The sequence below is a fragment of the Panthera tigris genome, chromosome F3 (genome assembly GCF_018350195.1).
Source record: "Panthera tigris isolate Pti1 chromosome F3, P.tigris_Pti1_mat1.1, whole genome shotgun sequence".
In the NCBI taxonomy this organism is placed as follows: domain Eukaryota; kingdom Metazoa; phylum Chordata; class Mammalia; order Carnivora; family Felidae; genus Panthera; species Panthera tigris.
The window spans coordinates 15,873,434-15,887,228 of NC_056678.1; the positions used below are offsets into that span (position 1 = coordinate 15,873,434).

At 44.9% G+C, this 13,795-nt stretch overlaps 1 protein-coding gene across 1 annotated transcript; it reads left to right on the plus strand.

The window, feature by feature from the left end:
• Positions 1-914: 914 nt before the first annotated feature.
• Positions 915-12,636, plus strand: PRDX6 (peroxiredoxin 6). Its single transcript, XM_042975658.1, has 5 exons — positions 915-1,124; positions 5,224-5,380; positions 8,673-8,819; positions 10,054-10,200; positions 11,637-12,636. Exons 1-5 carry the CDS (start codon positions 1,030-1,032, stop codon positions 11,763-11,765), a joined length of 675 nt encoding a protein of 224 aa, XP_042831592.1. The 5' UTR covers positions 915-1,029; the 3' UTR covers positions 11,766-12,636.
• Positions 12,637-13,795: the final 1,159 nt, after the last annotated feature.

Below are 13,795 nucleotides of genomic sequence, written 5' to 3' on the forward strand. Positions count from 1 at the left end.
ACTGAGAACTGAGGGTTGATGGGGCGTGGGGGAGAGGGGAAAGTGGGTGATGGGCATTGAAGAGGGCACCTGTTGGGATGAGCACTGGGTGTTGTATGGAAACCAATTTGGCAATAAATTATATATAAAAAAACCTTCCCACTTCCTTGGGTAGTAGAGTTGACTTGCATACAGCAGACCACAAGAAGTATGTTTTAAAATGCATATGTAGATTTCAGGATAATTGTGTTGAATATTTTATGGTTCATAATGAACTCTGGGAGAGGGGAGGGCAATAAAAGTTTAGTCACATTCCCCCAAGCACTGACTGACATATGTGCTGGAATTTTTGCTGCAATACGAAAGCCACTTCCTCTGACATAAGGTCCCTTACACGTCTGGGTCTTGCCACATCCTCTGATATACAGAGTTCGTGATGGCTAGGCTGGCTGGGGCGGTCAGGATTCCAGAAGCTCACACTTAAAGAGGGGTAAGTGGAGGGGTCAGGCGACCAAGAGTGAGCGTACAGGAGGATCGCGGATTCGTCATCCCCCACCCCGATTCTCCGCCTTGGGGCTCCCCTTCTACTGCGACCCGCTTCCTTGCACCACCAAAGCCCAGACGCACTGCACGATCAAACCTTCTCACCCCCAAGCCTTCAGGGGTCACTGAATCCCACGTCACGTGAGTGGAGACAGGCGCCGGCGCCCACAGGTTCCCGGCAGGTTCAGAGGCGGGAGACCAGGACCCAGAACTGACCCGCCCTTGCTCCGCCCCTCGCTCCGCCCCTTGCTCCGGCCTGCCCCGGCCGCCATCCCACCCGCGCCAGCAGCGGCTCTGTCCTTCGGCCGGCGGCCCGGTTCCGCCCCGCCCCTCGCCGTGCCACGGCCCCGCCCCGCTCAGACTCCGCCTCTGGCCCCGCCCACGCCGCTCGCTTCCCGCCCCTCGCGGCCCCACTTACTCTGCGGCCGGCACCCACACCGCCGGAGCCGGCAAGCTGGTGACTGCCGCTGCTGCGCGTCCTCGTCTTCCCGCGTCACTGCTGCCGCCATGCCTGGAGGTCTCCTTCTTGGGGACGAGGCTCCCAACTTCGAGGCCAATACTACCATCGGCCGTATCCGTTTCCACGACTATCTGGGAGACTCGTAAGTGGCCACCTCGTAGCGTCCTCGGGTTACGCCCGGCCTCGGAGGTGCCTTCCCTATTTCTTCTACCTTCCGTCCTCCCAGCTCAGCCCCCTGCTCGCCGCCCGCCTCCTCCCCGCACCGGTTCCTGCACGTGCCTCTGGCCGAGTGGCTCCTGCCCCGCGTCGGCCGAGCGCTGCTGGGGGCCGGCCCCTCGACCCCATTCCGCCGGCGGCCCCCATGTGGCTGAGCCGGCTGCGCGGCGGGAAAGGGGGAGGGGAACGAAATTGGGTTCCAGCAGGTACGGGCACCCGAGGCCGATGCGGAGGGTTTGTTGCCTGTATCACTCGGTTTGGTAAGGGGTGCAAGGAGCGTGGCCGAGTTGAGGCGGCTGGGGCGAGGGCCGGGCTGCATCAGGGGTCACTTCCCGGGACTTGTGCCCAGGGTCGCACTCCCTCCCTCGGTGCTGGAATTTGCTCCCTGGGGGAAGGTGAGTGTCTAAGGCCAGAGTCTGAGGACACTGCTGTGGGCGGAAGGTTCGGGACGGCCCAGCGCGCCGAGGACTTGCTTGCTGCAGTGGTATTTGCAGGCTTCTCGACACAAAATGTAAAAATTTAAACCACCAGCTGCCAAATAAGTGGCTGAAAGACTTTTTGTCCAGAGCCTCCTCCTGTGGCTGGGATATGATTTGATAACAGCTTTGGGAGGAACCAAGAACATTCTGTATGTAGGTGTGTCCTTCATTCCAGAACTTGCAACACTTGAAGTGAAGGGCTTTCTGAGGTTGCTCAGTTGCAATGGCCTGTTCTTGCCGCGGTAGGCCACTGCAGGCTCCTGGACCTCCCCGCTTTTGAGACCCTTTTGTTTCCCAGTCGTGTGCCCCTCACTGCTTCCTCCCCCCACTGCTTTGCTTCCAGCACGTGGCCTTGCCGGCGATAGCCAGATCTGGCCTGGCAGTCAGACCATTATGACTAGGAGTAAATTGGTGTTGCCCAGGTTTTACGTTTTACAGCCCCTGAATCAGCAAGCTTTTAAGTTGCTTGGTTTTAATCTGAAACCTCCCAGATATGTGTCATTATATTATGGCTCTGGAGTTCCAGTGGTCCCACCACACTGGTTTTCCCTTTTTTTTTTTTTTAATTATTGAAGTATAGTTGACACACAGTGTTATATTAGTTTCAGGTGTACAATATAGTGATTAGACAATTCTATACATTACTCAGTGCCCATCACAGTAAGTAGTCACCGTCTGTCACCATGCATTATAATATTATTGAGTGTTTCCCATGCTGTGCTTTTTATCCCCATGACTAATTTATTTTATAACTGCAGTTTGTACCTCTTAATCCCCTTGATCTATTTCACTCATCCCCCCCACCCCCTCTGGCAGCCACCAGTTCTCTGCATTTATGACTCTGCTCCTGGCTTTTTGTTCGTATTTTCTGCAGTGTGGTGTTCTGAGGCTTAACAAATCCTCCATGATTTGTGTCCTTATTTTATTTACAGTGTCCAGATATATATGTGTATAGACAGAGAGAGGGAAGTTTATGACATTCATCAATGACTGGACAGGGCTATGCAGAGAACCTGGGAGGGGTTCTTAGCCACTTAGGCCTCCACAGCCCTTTACACTCTCTTAAGTCTATTTTCCAGCTGCCAATTTAAGGGAAAAGCTAAGCTTTGTGAAAGAGAGGACTAGCCTAGAAAAAAGATGAAAAATGGAACATTCAGACCTTAAAGGCAGGGAGAGATATACAGACTGTGTCCAATCTCGTATTAGTATTTCTCCTAAAGTCCATGGGATTTTTAGAGTATGTTCCTTTCCATTCCTATCTACAGTCCTCATCCCCATAGAACAAAATCTTATCAGAACTCTGATTGTATAAAGATAAATATTGACATAAAACATTTATTATAGCAATAATTATAAATGCCGTCACTATTTAAGCTAACCCTACTTTTTTGGGTTTCTTGCTGTTGTTTATTTGCCCCTGGGTCTATCCTGATTTTATTAAAAGTGGTGCCTTCTCAGGGAGCCACCAGTAGGAAGATGAGAAAAATATCTGCATCTACAAACAAAAATATAACAAGTCTGCCTCAGGTCACGCCTGGGATTGTGTTCCCTCCCCTACCTTGAAAAGAAGTTTGAGCTCTTTTTATAATTATAATACATGGTTTTGCCTAATGCAATTTCCCCAGGGACTCTGTTCTGTGTGTGATCTCAATTCAGAGGTCAGCTTTTGATCTAGGTGTTTTTTGGAGGAAAAAAAAATAATAATTTCAAACATTGCAGGTATCTGCCCTACCCCTGACAACTGGAAACAACTAAGGGGTTTGGGTGCTTCATTTGGTGAGTTTAATGAGCTTTAGCTCTGTTTCTTTGTGTATATGGTAGAAGCAGCTTCTTTACAGTACATCTTCACCAAACAAAACTTGTTTTCCTGGGGTTTTCTGGGGGTTAGTGAGTGAGGACCCTTCCCTTAAAGGAGGAAACCTTTTGTCTTTTGAAAATGAGGAAGGAAGGAAATGGGATAATGTAATTGAACTCCTCTTAAGAGCACACACAGTTAGGGAGACTTAGAGGGGAATGCAGACCATAGTAAGACATCCTCAGACTTACCCTCTTCCTAGCCATGTGGCACACTGGAGTTTGGCCTCTGAGGGGGACAGGATGTGAAGTGGCTTAAACTGAGTTCCTTAGCATGATTCAGCAAAACCTTTTCGATGCACAATGGAAAGAGTGTGTCTGACGCTTCTAATTCATCAACCCTTTAACAACTCGGGAAGAAATGCCCTGTTTTTCTCTCAACTCTTGGAAACTTTCTCGTAAGTCTCATCTGACCCTTAAGCAGATCCTTTACCATAGAATCAAAGGCCTAGATTTTTTACCCATACCTAGATTATTTATATCACAAGATGTATAGCCTTCTTACTGTCCTTTATAAAAAAGTAAACATACCACAAACCTCCAGAATCTTCAAAATATTACCTCTCTCTTCCCTGTCTTGCCATAGGGCCCTCTATCCTCATTGTAGGAAGGCTTTTCCTTTCCTGAAGCCTTGGGAGTTGAGTGGCAGATGTAGGTGGGAGGGAGGTACCCTTGTCTCTGCTTTGTTCTTTGTGCCTCAGGAAACTTGGCAGATTTTGAGAGGTCAAGCTTGGCATCTAGACTGAGTTGAGTTATTTAGTAGTTTAGGATCCTGGTTTAACACAAGTCCAGCGGGGTGTGGAGAACCCGGTGTTAAATTTTCCTTTTCAGTCAGAAGAGTAGTTCTGTTGCCAAGGAGAAGGAAATGGTATTCCAAAAGTTCTTGGTGACTTTTAGCTGGAAATATGCTTAAAAATCTATATAAAGTTTCATCCTAGGTAATGATGATTTAGATATTCATGTTTACCTAAGAATCTGTAGTTGTCAAAATCTGTGTTGTAGGCAGCCAGTTTTCTTGCCTACTTGGACTAAAGCAAAAAGGAAAAGAAACTGCAAAGGAAGAGACAGGTAAAACTCAAAAGTGCGGTAGCTTCGTCAGGGTGCAGAGATTGGGTGTCCTGCTTGGCAGGCTCGGTAGCTTTACAAAAGTTTTTATATCCACTCACTACAAAGAAGCCAAGTGTCAGCTTTAATTTTACATATAAATAGAGGATAGAAGCCTATTTATTTGAGATTATGTAACCTGTTTATTATTGCAGTCAGGCATTTGGTTGGATTGGGGCATATTGGGACATCCATTATTATAGCCTAGAAAAAAAGTAGAAGTGGGTAAGAAGGGGGGAAAAGGTATTTCAGTAAGCTTGTTGGTTTGAGTAGCACAGATTTTATGAGCTGAAAAAGAGTCAGGGTGGCCCTGTAGTTATTTAAGGAGGCAACACCCTTAAATTACAGTCTCCTAAGACATTTATCATGTGGAATTTCATATGTTTGGTTGAATCGGGCTTTCAACATAGGCTTTTCTGGAAGTCAGAAGATCAAAAAGCATTCCTCGACAAAAATTTAAAAGTAATTGTCCTCATAAGCACTTATTTAAAAAGGAAGTCATTTTTGACATAGGATTTGTGATTTCTCATTCTACATGACGGTGATAATCCCTCCAATAAGCTGTGGCTTCCTTTTCCTTCATCTCAGATGGGGCATTCTCTTCTCGCACCCTCGGGATTTCACCCCCGTGTGTACCACGGAGCTCGGCAGAGCCGCAAAGCTGGCACCCGAATTTGCCAAGAAGAACGTGAAAATGATTGCCCTCTCAGTGGATAGTGTTGAAGACCATCTTGCCTGGAGCAAGGTATAGTACCAATTGGCATGTGCTTTGAGGTTATAAATCAAGGTATAAATTATGTAGAGTAGCTTGGGTTTTTTGAGGTAAAGGTACAAGTAACTTCAAGTTCAGACTTCACCTATTATTTGAAAATCTGACTTAAACTGCACAGTGATCTCTACCTTGCTAAATGCAATGCTCGGTTTTTAGCCCTCGTCTTTCCCGGCCCACTAGCAGCCTTCAACCCACTGGTCGTTGTATATCCTGGAACATTTTCCTCTCATGGCTTCCAGACACCACATCTTGAGCTATTCCTGTTTATGGTCAGAGTGAGCTTCCTCACCCCCAACTCCTAGTTATGCTAAAGTTGCCCTGAATTCATTTATTGGACACCGTCTCTTTTTATCTATACCCTTCCCCGTGGTGAGCTCATCCACTCACATCTAAATGCTGTGATTCCCGAATTTCCATCTCTAGGCCAGACACTGCTGGTTCCCAGCCTGCTACGACCACCGCCAACTCCCATCTCCCCTGGGATGTCCTGTCATCTCACACCTAGTATGTCTGACACTGGCTTCCTTTTCTTAATCCGAGATCTTACTCATCTTAGCTAATGGACACTGCGTTTTCATAGTTGGCCAAAATCTAGGCATCATCCTGAATTCCTCTGGTTTTTCCATATCCACGTCTGGTTCATCAGTAAACTTGTCTGCTCTGCCTTTAAAATGATGCAAAATACTATTTGGAAGACTTTCCTCAGGTAGCTTTGTGGCTTGTGCCTTTCCCGCTTTCAAGTCTTGACTCAAATGCTACCTCATCAAGGCCTTCTTCCATGGCCTTCTTATCTAAAATTATAACTCCCCTCCATGTTCCTTATCCCCCTGTCGTTTTTTCTTTAGCATTGTCACCATCTAAAATAAAATGTTCTGCACGTTGCTAGTTTCATTTGTTCATTTGTCCACACCCATCAGGCTCAGCAAGGCAGACTCCTATTTTGTGCTCTGCCAAACAGTGTTTGGCACTCAGTGTATCCTAGGCAGTCAGTCTCTGTGTGTTGAATGCACCAACGGAAGGAATTGTCTACTTTCAACAAACGATTTACTTGGACAATAAATGTGGTGGTCTAAACTTGAGGACATTTTGATGACTTTGCGACGATGTGCCACTAAAAAGTGATGATAGGTAAGCTCTGAAGGATGCTTACAATGTACTAGGCACTCTGTCAAGCACTTGTCATGCAACTGAATAAAAGATGTGGTACTGACTTGTGAGCTGGCCACCTGGGGCTGCAGCCCTTGGCCATTTCCTGCTAGTTAATTCTAACTGCCCGAGATTAGAAGCATCATATACAGGAGAAAAGAGAAGGGGATTTCTCTTGCTTATGGTGGCATTTTTTTCATCCCTTACATTTGGCTGCGACTGGTAAGTGCATTTCTGCACTATGCTCTCATGTTTGCCAGTGAGAATACTTTTCCTCCCACAGAGTTGGAGGGACTTGCTCAGGGTTGGCCGGCTAGGAAAGGATGGCAGTGCAATTGGAACCTCAAACCAATGCTGTCATTGATACTACATGATAGAGAGTAGGAATTCATCTGATTTAGGCTAGAATAAAGCCAAAGCATGTGGTTCTTTGGTGTTCGTGGATATAACGTAATGCCCATCAGGGAAGTGGCAGTGTTGACCGTTTATTACTGTACAGCAGCCATTGAAACTAGAAACCACCAAAGGAAGAGTTGATTGCCTCTTGTAAAACACCTTTTAAAGTAGCAGCATGCCCGGACTCATTTTAGCCTGTGAGCCTCTGCCTTGAATTTTCAGAATTGTGAGAGCACTGAACAGGAAACAAGTCCCACCTATCAGAAGCAGTGGCCAAACTTTGGCACTCAACTGGTTACATAGGAAACTTCAGGACGCCTCTAGCACAAAGCCTTTTGATTATTATTTAGTTGTGATGAGCTGATGGGGGGCCAGTGACAACAGAAAGGAAGTTAAGATAATAAAATTAAGGAACACGTCAAAATGTGTTGTTACCCGTTTCAAAGTTCACCTGTACCACTTCTGTCCTGTCGCATCTCTGCTGAGAAATTGACAGAGGCTCTATATCCGCCATGACCTCAACCCCTATGTTACTTTTAAGGCTCCACATAATAAACAGACCTTATTCCAACCTTAAATCCTCTCTCCCACTGCTTCCTAAAGCTCTACCCAGCTAAGTTACTCACTCTCTTCTCAGTTATTTATGCTCAGACCTGCCTGCATGTTTCATTAATACTGCTCCTCTTCCCTGTGAAAAATCTCATCCATCCTTCAAGGCCCCAGGTAGAATCTCTCCTGAAGTCTTTCCTAACTCAGGAGACCTATCTGTCAGTGGGGACATTAGTATACTTCAGCATTTACAATCTGCCATGTAAATATTAGAGTCTTGCATTTGCTGCTACTTCACAGGGGAATCATCTTAACCAAAGTAGAAGTTTCTTTGAAGGCACGTGCCACGCCTCACTCATCCACATGCACTTGCCCTCGTGCTTACCCCACGGGAAGTGCTATATCATTACTTGATCAAATATGGGAGCTAGATTTTCTTTTTCAAAGGCTTCTAGGGATAGGAAAAGTAGGAATGAATGAGTAAATGAGTGAAGTTTAGTAGGGGAAGAGAGTAGAATGAGGAGGAAAGTACATTATTGTCTTTCAGTTCAGACCTGAAATGCTTTGTTTTCTATGTGGATTTCACCCTAGTGTAAATTTACCTTGGACTTGTCCTTAAAGTATATATTCAACTCTCCATTCTTGGATTTGCTTCAAATTTTATGGGGTTTTTTTTCATTTCTTAATATCTGCTGTATAGTAGCTTAATGTCTGGGTCGGGGTTCTTAGCGGGCAGGGACCAGATCTGTAGAATTATCTTTGCATGTGGCATTACTTTTAGATGTGATGGACTTAATGAACACATTATTTCTGATGGTATTTACTTATTGGGTACTCAGAGGTACCTTAGTTTGGGATCTAACTCTACAGCATTCAACTTTTAAAGCATTTCTTTCTGCTTTCCGTGGGCAGTAAAATCATGCCAAATTTTAAGAGACCTGGGCACGAAAAGGGTCTGTGGTGATAACCTAAGTACTGTACTGTACTGTTATTTCTGTCAGTGAGTGATTGGGATGAGGAGTGTTCATTCATTTTTTTTTTTTTTTTTTTACTAAAATCGCTTAGAGAAAATTATGATTGTGTTCCTCTTCCCTATCTCGCAAGATGTTCATTGATTGAATTCAGAGAATGTGCCTGGTTTAGATTTTTTTTTCCCCTTTCACCTGCATTTCAGGATATCAATGCTTACAATGGTCAGGAGCCCACAGAAAAATTACCTTTCCCCATCATTGATGATAAGAATCGGGACCTTGCCATCCTGTTAGGCATGCTGGACCCAGCAGAGAAGGACGAAAAGGGCATGCCTGTGACAGCTCGTGTGGTGAGTTGTAGAAATCCATTAGTTGTCCTCATGACTGGCCAGGCTCCGTGTACAGCTGAGTGCTTACACCGACTCGAGGAATAGGGGAATATCTCCAGTTATGAAATAATTAGGGGCAATCCCACTGACCATCCGTACTGCTGAAGCAAAGTAAAATTTTCAGCTAAATTTGATAACTTTTGGAAATGTACATAAAATAAGTAGTTGATCATAAGATATCATCTAGAATTGAGGAATCTTTTTCCCAGCTCTCCTAACAGCCCTCTCTTTTAAAGTGGTGGGCCATAATACCCTTCTTCATAAGGCAACTGTGGCTGGGAATTCCTGTTTGTCCTTACCTACTAGAGAACAGACTTAATCCGTCATCTGCAAAACTATACAACTATTTGAAGACCAGTATCAACTCCCATCGGTATATTTTTTTAAAGGTTTTTAATGTTTATTCATTTTTTGAGAGAGAGACAGAGTGCGAGCGGGGGAGGGGCAGAGAGAGAGGGAGACAGAATATGAAGCAGGCTCCAGGCTCTGAACTGTCATCACAGAACCCGACACAGGGCTTGAACTCAGGAACTGTGAGATCATAACCTGAGCCAAAGTCAGACACTTAACCGACTGAGCCATCCAGGTGTCCCCTACCCCCATTAGTATATTTTTAAGGTAATCATCCCTAGTTAACATAGTACCTTCCTGAGGCCTTTCCTGGATTCAATTTGCATATCAGGTTTTCTTATTGAGACACCCAGAACCAAATAGAATTCCCTTCTAAGTTTAGAAAAATAACATGGAGGGGCGCCTGAGTAGCTCAGTTGGTTAAGCCTCCAACTTCAGCTCAGGTCGTATCTCGCAGTTTGTGAGTTCAAGCCCTGCATCGGGCCCTGTGCTGACAGCTGAGAGCCTGGAGCCTGCTTTAGATTCTGTGTCTCCCTCTCTCTGCCCCTCCCCCACTCACACTCTGTCTCTCTCTCCTTCAAAAATAAATCAACGTTAAAAAAAAAAGAAAAGAAAAGAAAAAGAACCTGGAGAAGAAAATTATCTACACTGAAGCCACCCAGATTAACAGTTTGATGTATCCTTCTAGATGTTTGCTGAGGGCAGGGGTGGGGGCAGGGTTTTGGGTTTTGGTTTTTTTCTACACCCTTGAACATTTCTAATAACTAAAGAGCTTTCAAAGAGGCTTTGATATCAAAAACACTTAAAAGAATTATTCCTATTTATGCATCTGTGTGCTTTGCAGGTATTTATCTTTGGTCCTGATAAGAAGCTGAAGCTGTCTATCCTCTACCCAGCAACCACTGGCAGGAACTTTGATGAGATTCTCAGGGTAATTACCTCTCTCCAGCTGACAGCGGAAAAGAGGGTTGCCACCCCCGTTGATTGGAAGGTAAAGACCTTAAAAGGGCAGATACCCAGCTCACCTTCAAGGCCTAAGGGGCCAGTCTCTAAATGGCTATCTTCTGGGTCTTTCTTACTTGGGGCTCTTTTTCTGGCACGCACACACACTGGCAGGACTTTTCCTTATGGCTGAGTTTCAGATTTACTATGAGGCCATTGTCAAGGTCTTCTTTGTATTTTTATATGAAATACAAACTCCCCGTATTGCTTTCTAACTTCCATATCACTTGATCAAATTAATTGGTCAGAATGATTCCTTTTCTTTTTTAAGTTTAGTTATTTATTTTGAGGAAGAGCACGAGCAAGGGAGAGGAGAGGCAGAGAGAGAGAGAGAATCCCTTAGCATGGAGCCTGGGGCGGCCCTCAAACTCACGAAGTGTGCGGTCATGACCTGAGCTGAAACCGAGAATCGGACACTTAACCAACTGAGCCACCCAGAATGATTTCTTAATAAAATAAAATTTTTTTAAAAAACCTTTAACCCTTCCCAAAACGAGCAAAATGTTGGCAAAATATTTATAGCAAAACTTAGATTGGCCACTTGAATCATGGCTATAAAACTATTTGGTGTATGAATGTCTGGAGCATTTCACTTCTCTTAAGCTTCAATTAGCCTTTCAAACCCCATGTAGAATTCTCAGACAGGGATAATATCACAAGGGCATCTTAACATTGCTACCTTTTTAAAATATGCTCACCTGAATACCAGGTTGTGTTGATTTGTTTTTCCTGACAGGCAAATCATTTAAAGTCTATCTGTCCATTGAACATGTGTTTATTGAGCCCAGGCAGTGGGCTCTGGGCTACAGCAATGGTGAACAATATAAATATTAATGTAAATAGGAGTCCCTGCCCTCAGAGAGCTTACATGCCAGTGGGCGGAGACAAACAGTATGCAAGTTTACCGTGTTTTAGGTGGCAATAAGTGTGACTGAGAAAAATCAAGCAGAGGTGGAGACAGTGGGAGCATAGGGGTGGGAGAGTAGGTTTTATAATTGGCTGTCAAAGAAGGCCTTTCTCTGAAGGGAACTTTGGGAAGGACATGAAGAAAGCAAGGGACCAAGTCGTGCTTGTTTATGAGGGAGGAAAACCAGCGTGCCTGGAAGAGCAGGAGCAGGAGGTGGGGCAAGGAGGCACGATTCATTCACACCGGGCAGCGGTAAGGACTTAGAATTTAAATTTTAAAGTGTGGTGCCAAGACGTCACTGGGTTTAAAACAAGACCATTTCTTGTTAAGATGGGGACATTGTTCTCTCAGCAAAGTGTCGAAGATCATCCTGTGAAAACAAAATTCCTCAGAGGGGAGAGAGTGGCCAATACTGGGTTAGTCTCATGAGCACCTGTAGCTACTTTTCTGAAGCTACTTCTTGGCCTTCAGGCTTCACTGTAAGAGTGAATTTCATTATTCTCAATGTCTTTCAATAGGATGGCGATAGCGTGATGGTTCTTCCAACCATCCCTGAAGATGAAGCCAAAAAAATTTTCCCTAAAGGAGTCTTCACCAAAGAGCTCCCGTCTGGCAAGAAGTACCTCCGTTACACGCCCCAGCCGTAGTCCCTCCAGGAGGTGGTTAGCACAGTGAGCCAGGGGGCGCCGGCTGCCAGTCATGTTCTCCTGCACCTGTTCCATAACAACATCCTGGTGTGATCACAGCCAAGGCCTTTAGGTTGCTATACTACTGGCTTATTAAACAAAATGGCACTAAAAATTTCTTGGGATCCTTTCCTCTGTGCCTTCACCAGCATTCTGTTCTGTTCCTGCACCGTAGCACTCTCTGCTGTCTCTGAAATGTAGTCTGTATGTGAGATTCAAGTCTTGGATGTCTACAGGATGTGGGGTCGATGAGGTAGTGTCAGTTGATGGTGGAGAAAGTCTGTTCTGCTCCATCATAGAATGACTGTCAGGTTTTCAGCTGTTCCAATCAAATCCAGAACTTGACGTTCAAATTCCCCTGTAGATACGAGCATATAACCCAAAAACCTGTAGAGATCCAGAAATTCTCCACTCTTCAGGGTTTTGATCGCAGCGGGGGCAACAAACTTTTGAATTCTATACTTTTTCAGTAGATAACTGGAGTGGGATGAGCGGGGGAGGAATCTTTAAATATTTTGCTATAACGAAAATTTTTCGAGAAATTTCTATTAAAAAAGAGAGGCTATAGAAGAGGCTCCACTTGCCTGCCTGCCAGGGAGGTGGGCCAGGAGGTGTGAGCGATGCGACAGTGCCATGTGCCTTTCATGCAGAGTATTTCCATATGTCTGTCTGCTCTACACTGATGGGCGCGAGCAAGAGCACAACTTGGGAAGAAAGGAGGAAATGATTGAAAATGTTTTGTTATAGAACTATTCTTGCAGTGAGGGGATGGGGCTGTTTTCTGAGTTTTGCTTTTTGGGGATCAGCAAATAAATTCTTTGTTAAAACTGGATCAGAGAATTCTGTTGTCACGTTTTGAAGTACTAGTTTAGACTCCTGACCCGAAGGGCAGAGCTTCGCTCGCTAGGATCGGCATCAGTACTTTTCTCCAAAGGCAGATACGTGGAATTTCATGTGACGAAAGTGGAGGAGCAGCTGACGAACAAGCAGATTTCACCACATCTCTTGGCCCACTTCGCTCCTTCCTGTTACTTCCCTGGGTCCTTGGGTTTGTGACCCCCCCTGCTGTAAAGAGCTCTCCTAACATATTATTTTAATTGGATTTACAAGGCTTAAGAATATGAATCTTGAGGAGAGTAGTACACCTGTGCGTTTCTGGAAAGAATACTAACTACTGTGAACTGATGGTCTCTCAGACTTTTGTTAGGCTGTGCTGATAAGTCCTGGGTTTAGAAAGAAGTGTCCCATACCTAGTATATTCCCTTGCATGTAGCCCTCCATATTTCTTTATTGAGTAGAATAATGTAAAACATGATGCCTGGTGCCATATGGTAGATGAGTCATTAAGTCTTTAGTTTCCTTGAATTTTCCACATGTAAAATTTGAGTGACACCAAGAAGGTTGGGAAGGTAGTGAAAATTTCAAGTTACCCAATATCCTGAGGAGTCCTGGTCTGAAAGACCCAAGAGGAATGTGTCTTGCTCTTACCTCTTCGAGTCACAATATACTTTGCCCTTAAAGAACCAATACCTGGTCCTCTTATAGGATATCTCCTAACTAGTCCTTGGATCTTCCGTCTCCTGTCACCTTTCCAACTATTCAGTTCCTTGCTGCTCTCTTTTCTTCCTTTGGCTATTTGATGCCTCTTGTCCTTGTCTCTTGGAGTCTGGCTTCAACTTTCTTTCATGGTGACAATCCAGCATCTAAATCTCCAACGTTAATTTTTCAGTTATTCAACACTTGAGTGTTGATCTTTATTGGCGGATGGAACGTGTGCCATTGGATTTGCAAATTCAAAATCAAATTCATCAACTTCCCCCAATAAATGTATTGCTCCCCTCATCACTCAGGCACCCAAACCCTGGTGTTTTTTTGGCCATCTCTACTCTGTCCACATATATGATGCCAATACAGAGACGCTGAAAAGGTTCAAAGAAAAGGCAGCCAGGTATCCCCAAATGGATTTCTGGCTCTGTCACCATGAAGCCATG

Bases quoted from the DNA above. Each gene is read 5' to 3' on its own strand.
- PRDX6 (XM_042975658.1), top strand. From the start codon at position 1,030: ATGCCTGGAGGTCTCCTTCTTGGGGACGAGGCTCCCAACTTCGAGGCC. The intron at 1,125-5,223 runs GTAAGTGGCCAC...CCTTCATCTCAG, and splicing joins CACGACTATCTGGGAGACTC to ATGGGGCATTCTCTTCTCGC. The intron at 8,820-10,053 runs GTGAGTTGTAGA...TGTGCTTTGCAG, and splicing joins TGCCTGTGACAGCTCGTGTG to GTATTTATCTTTGGTCCTGA.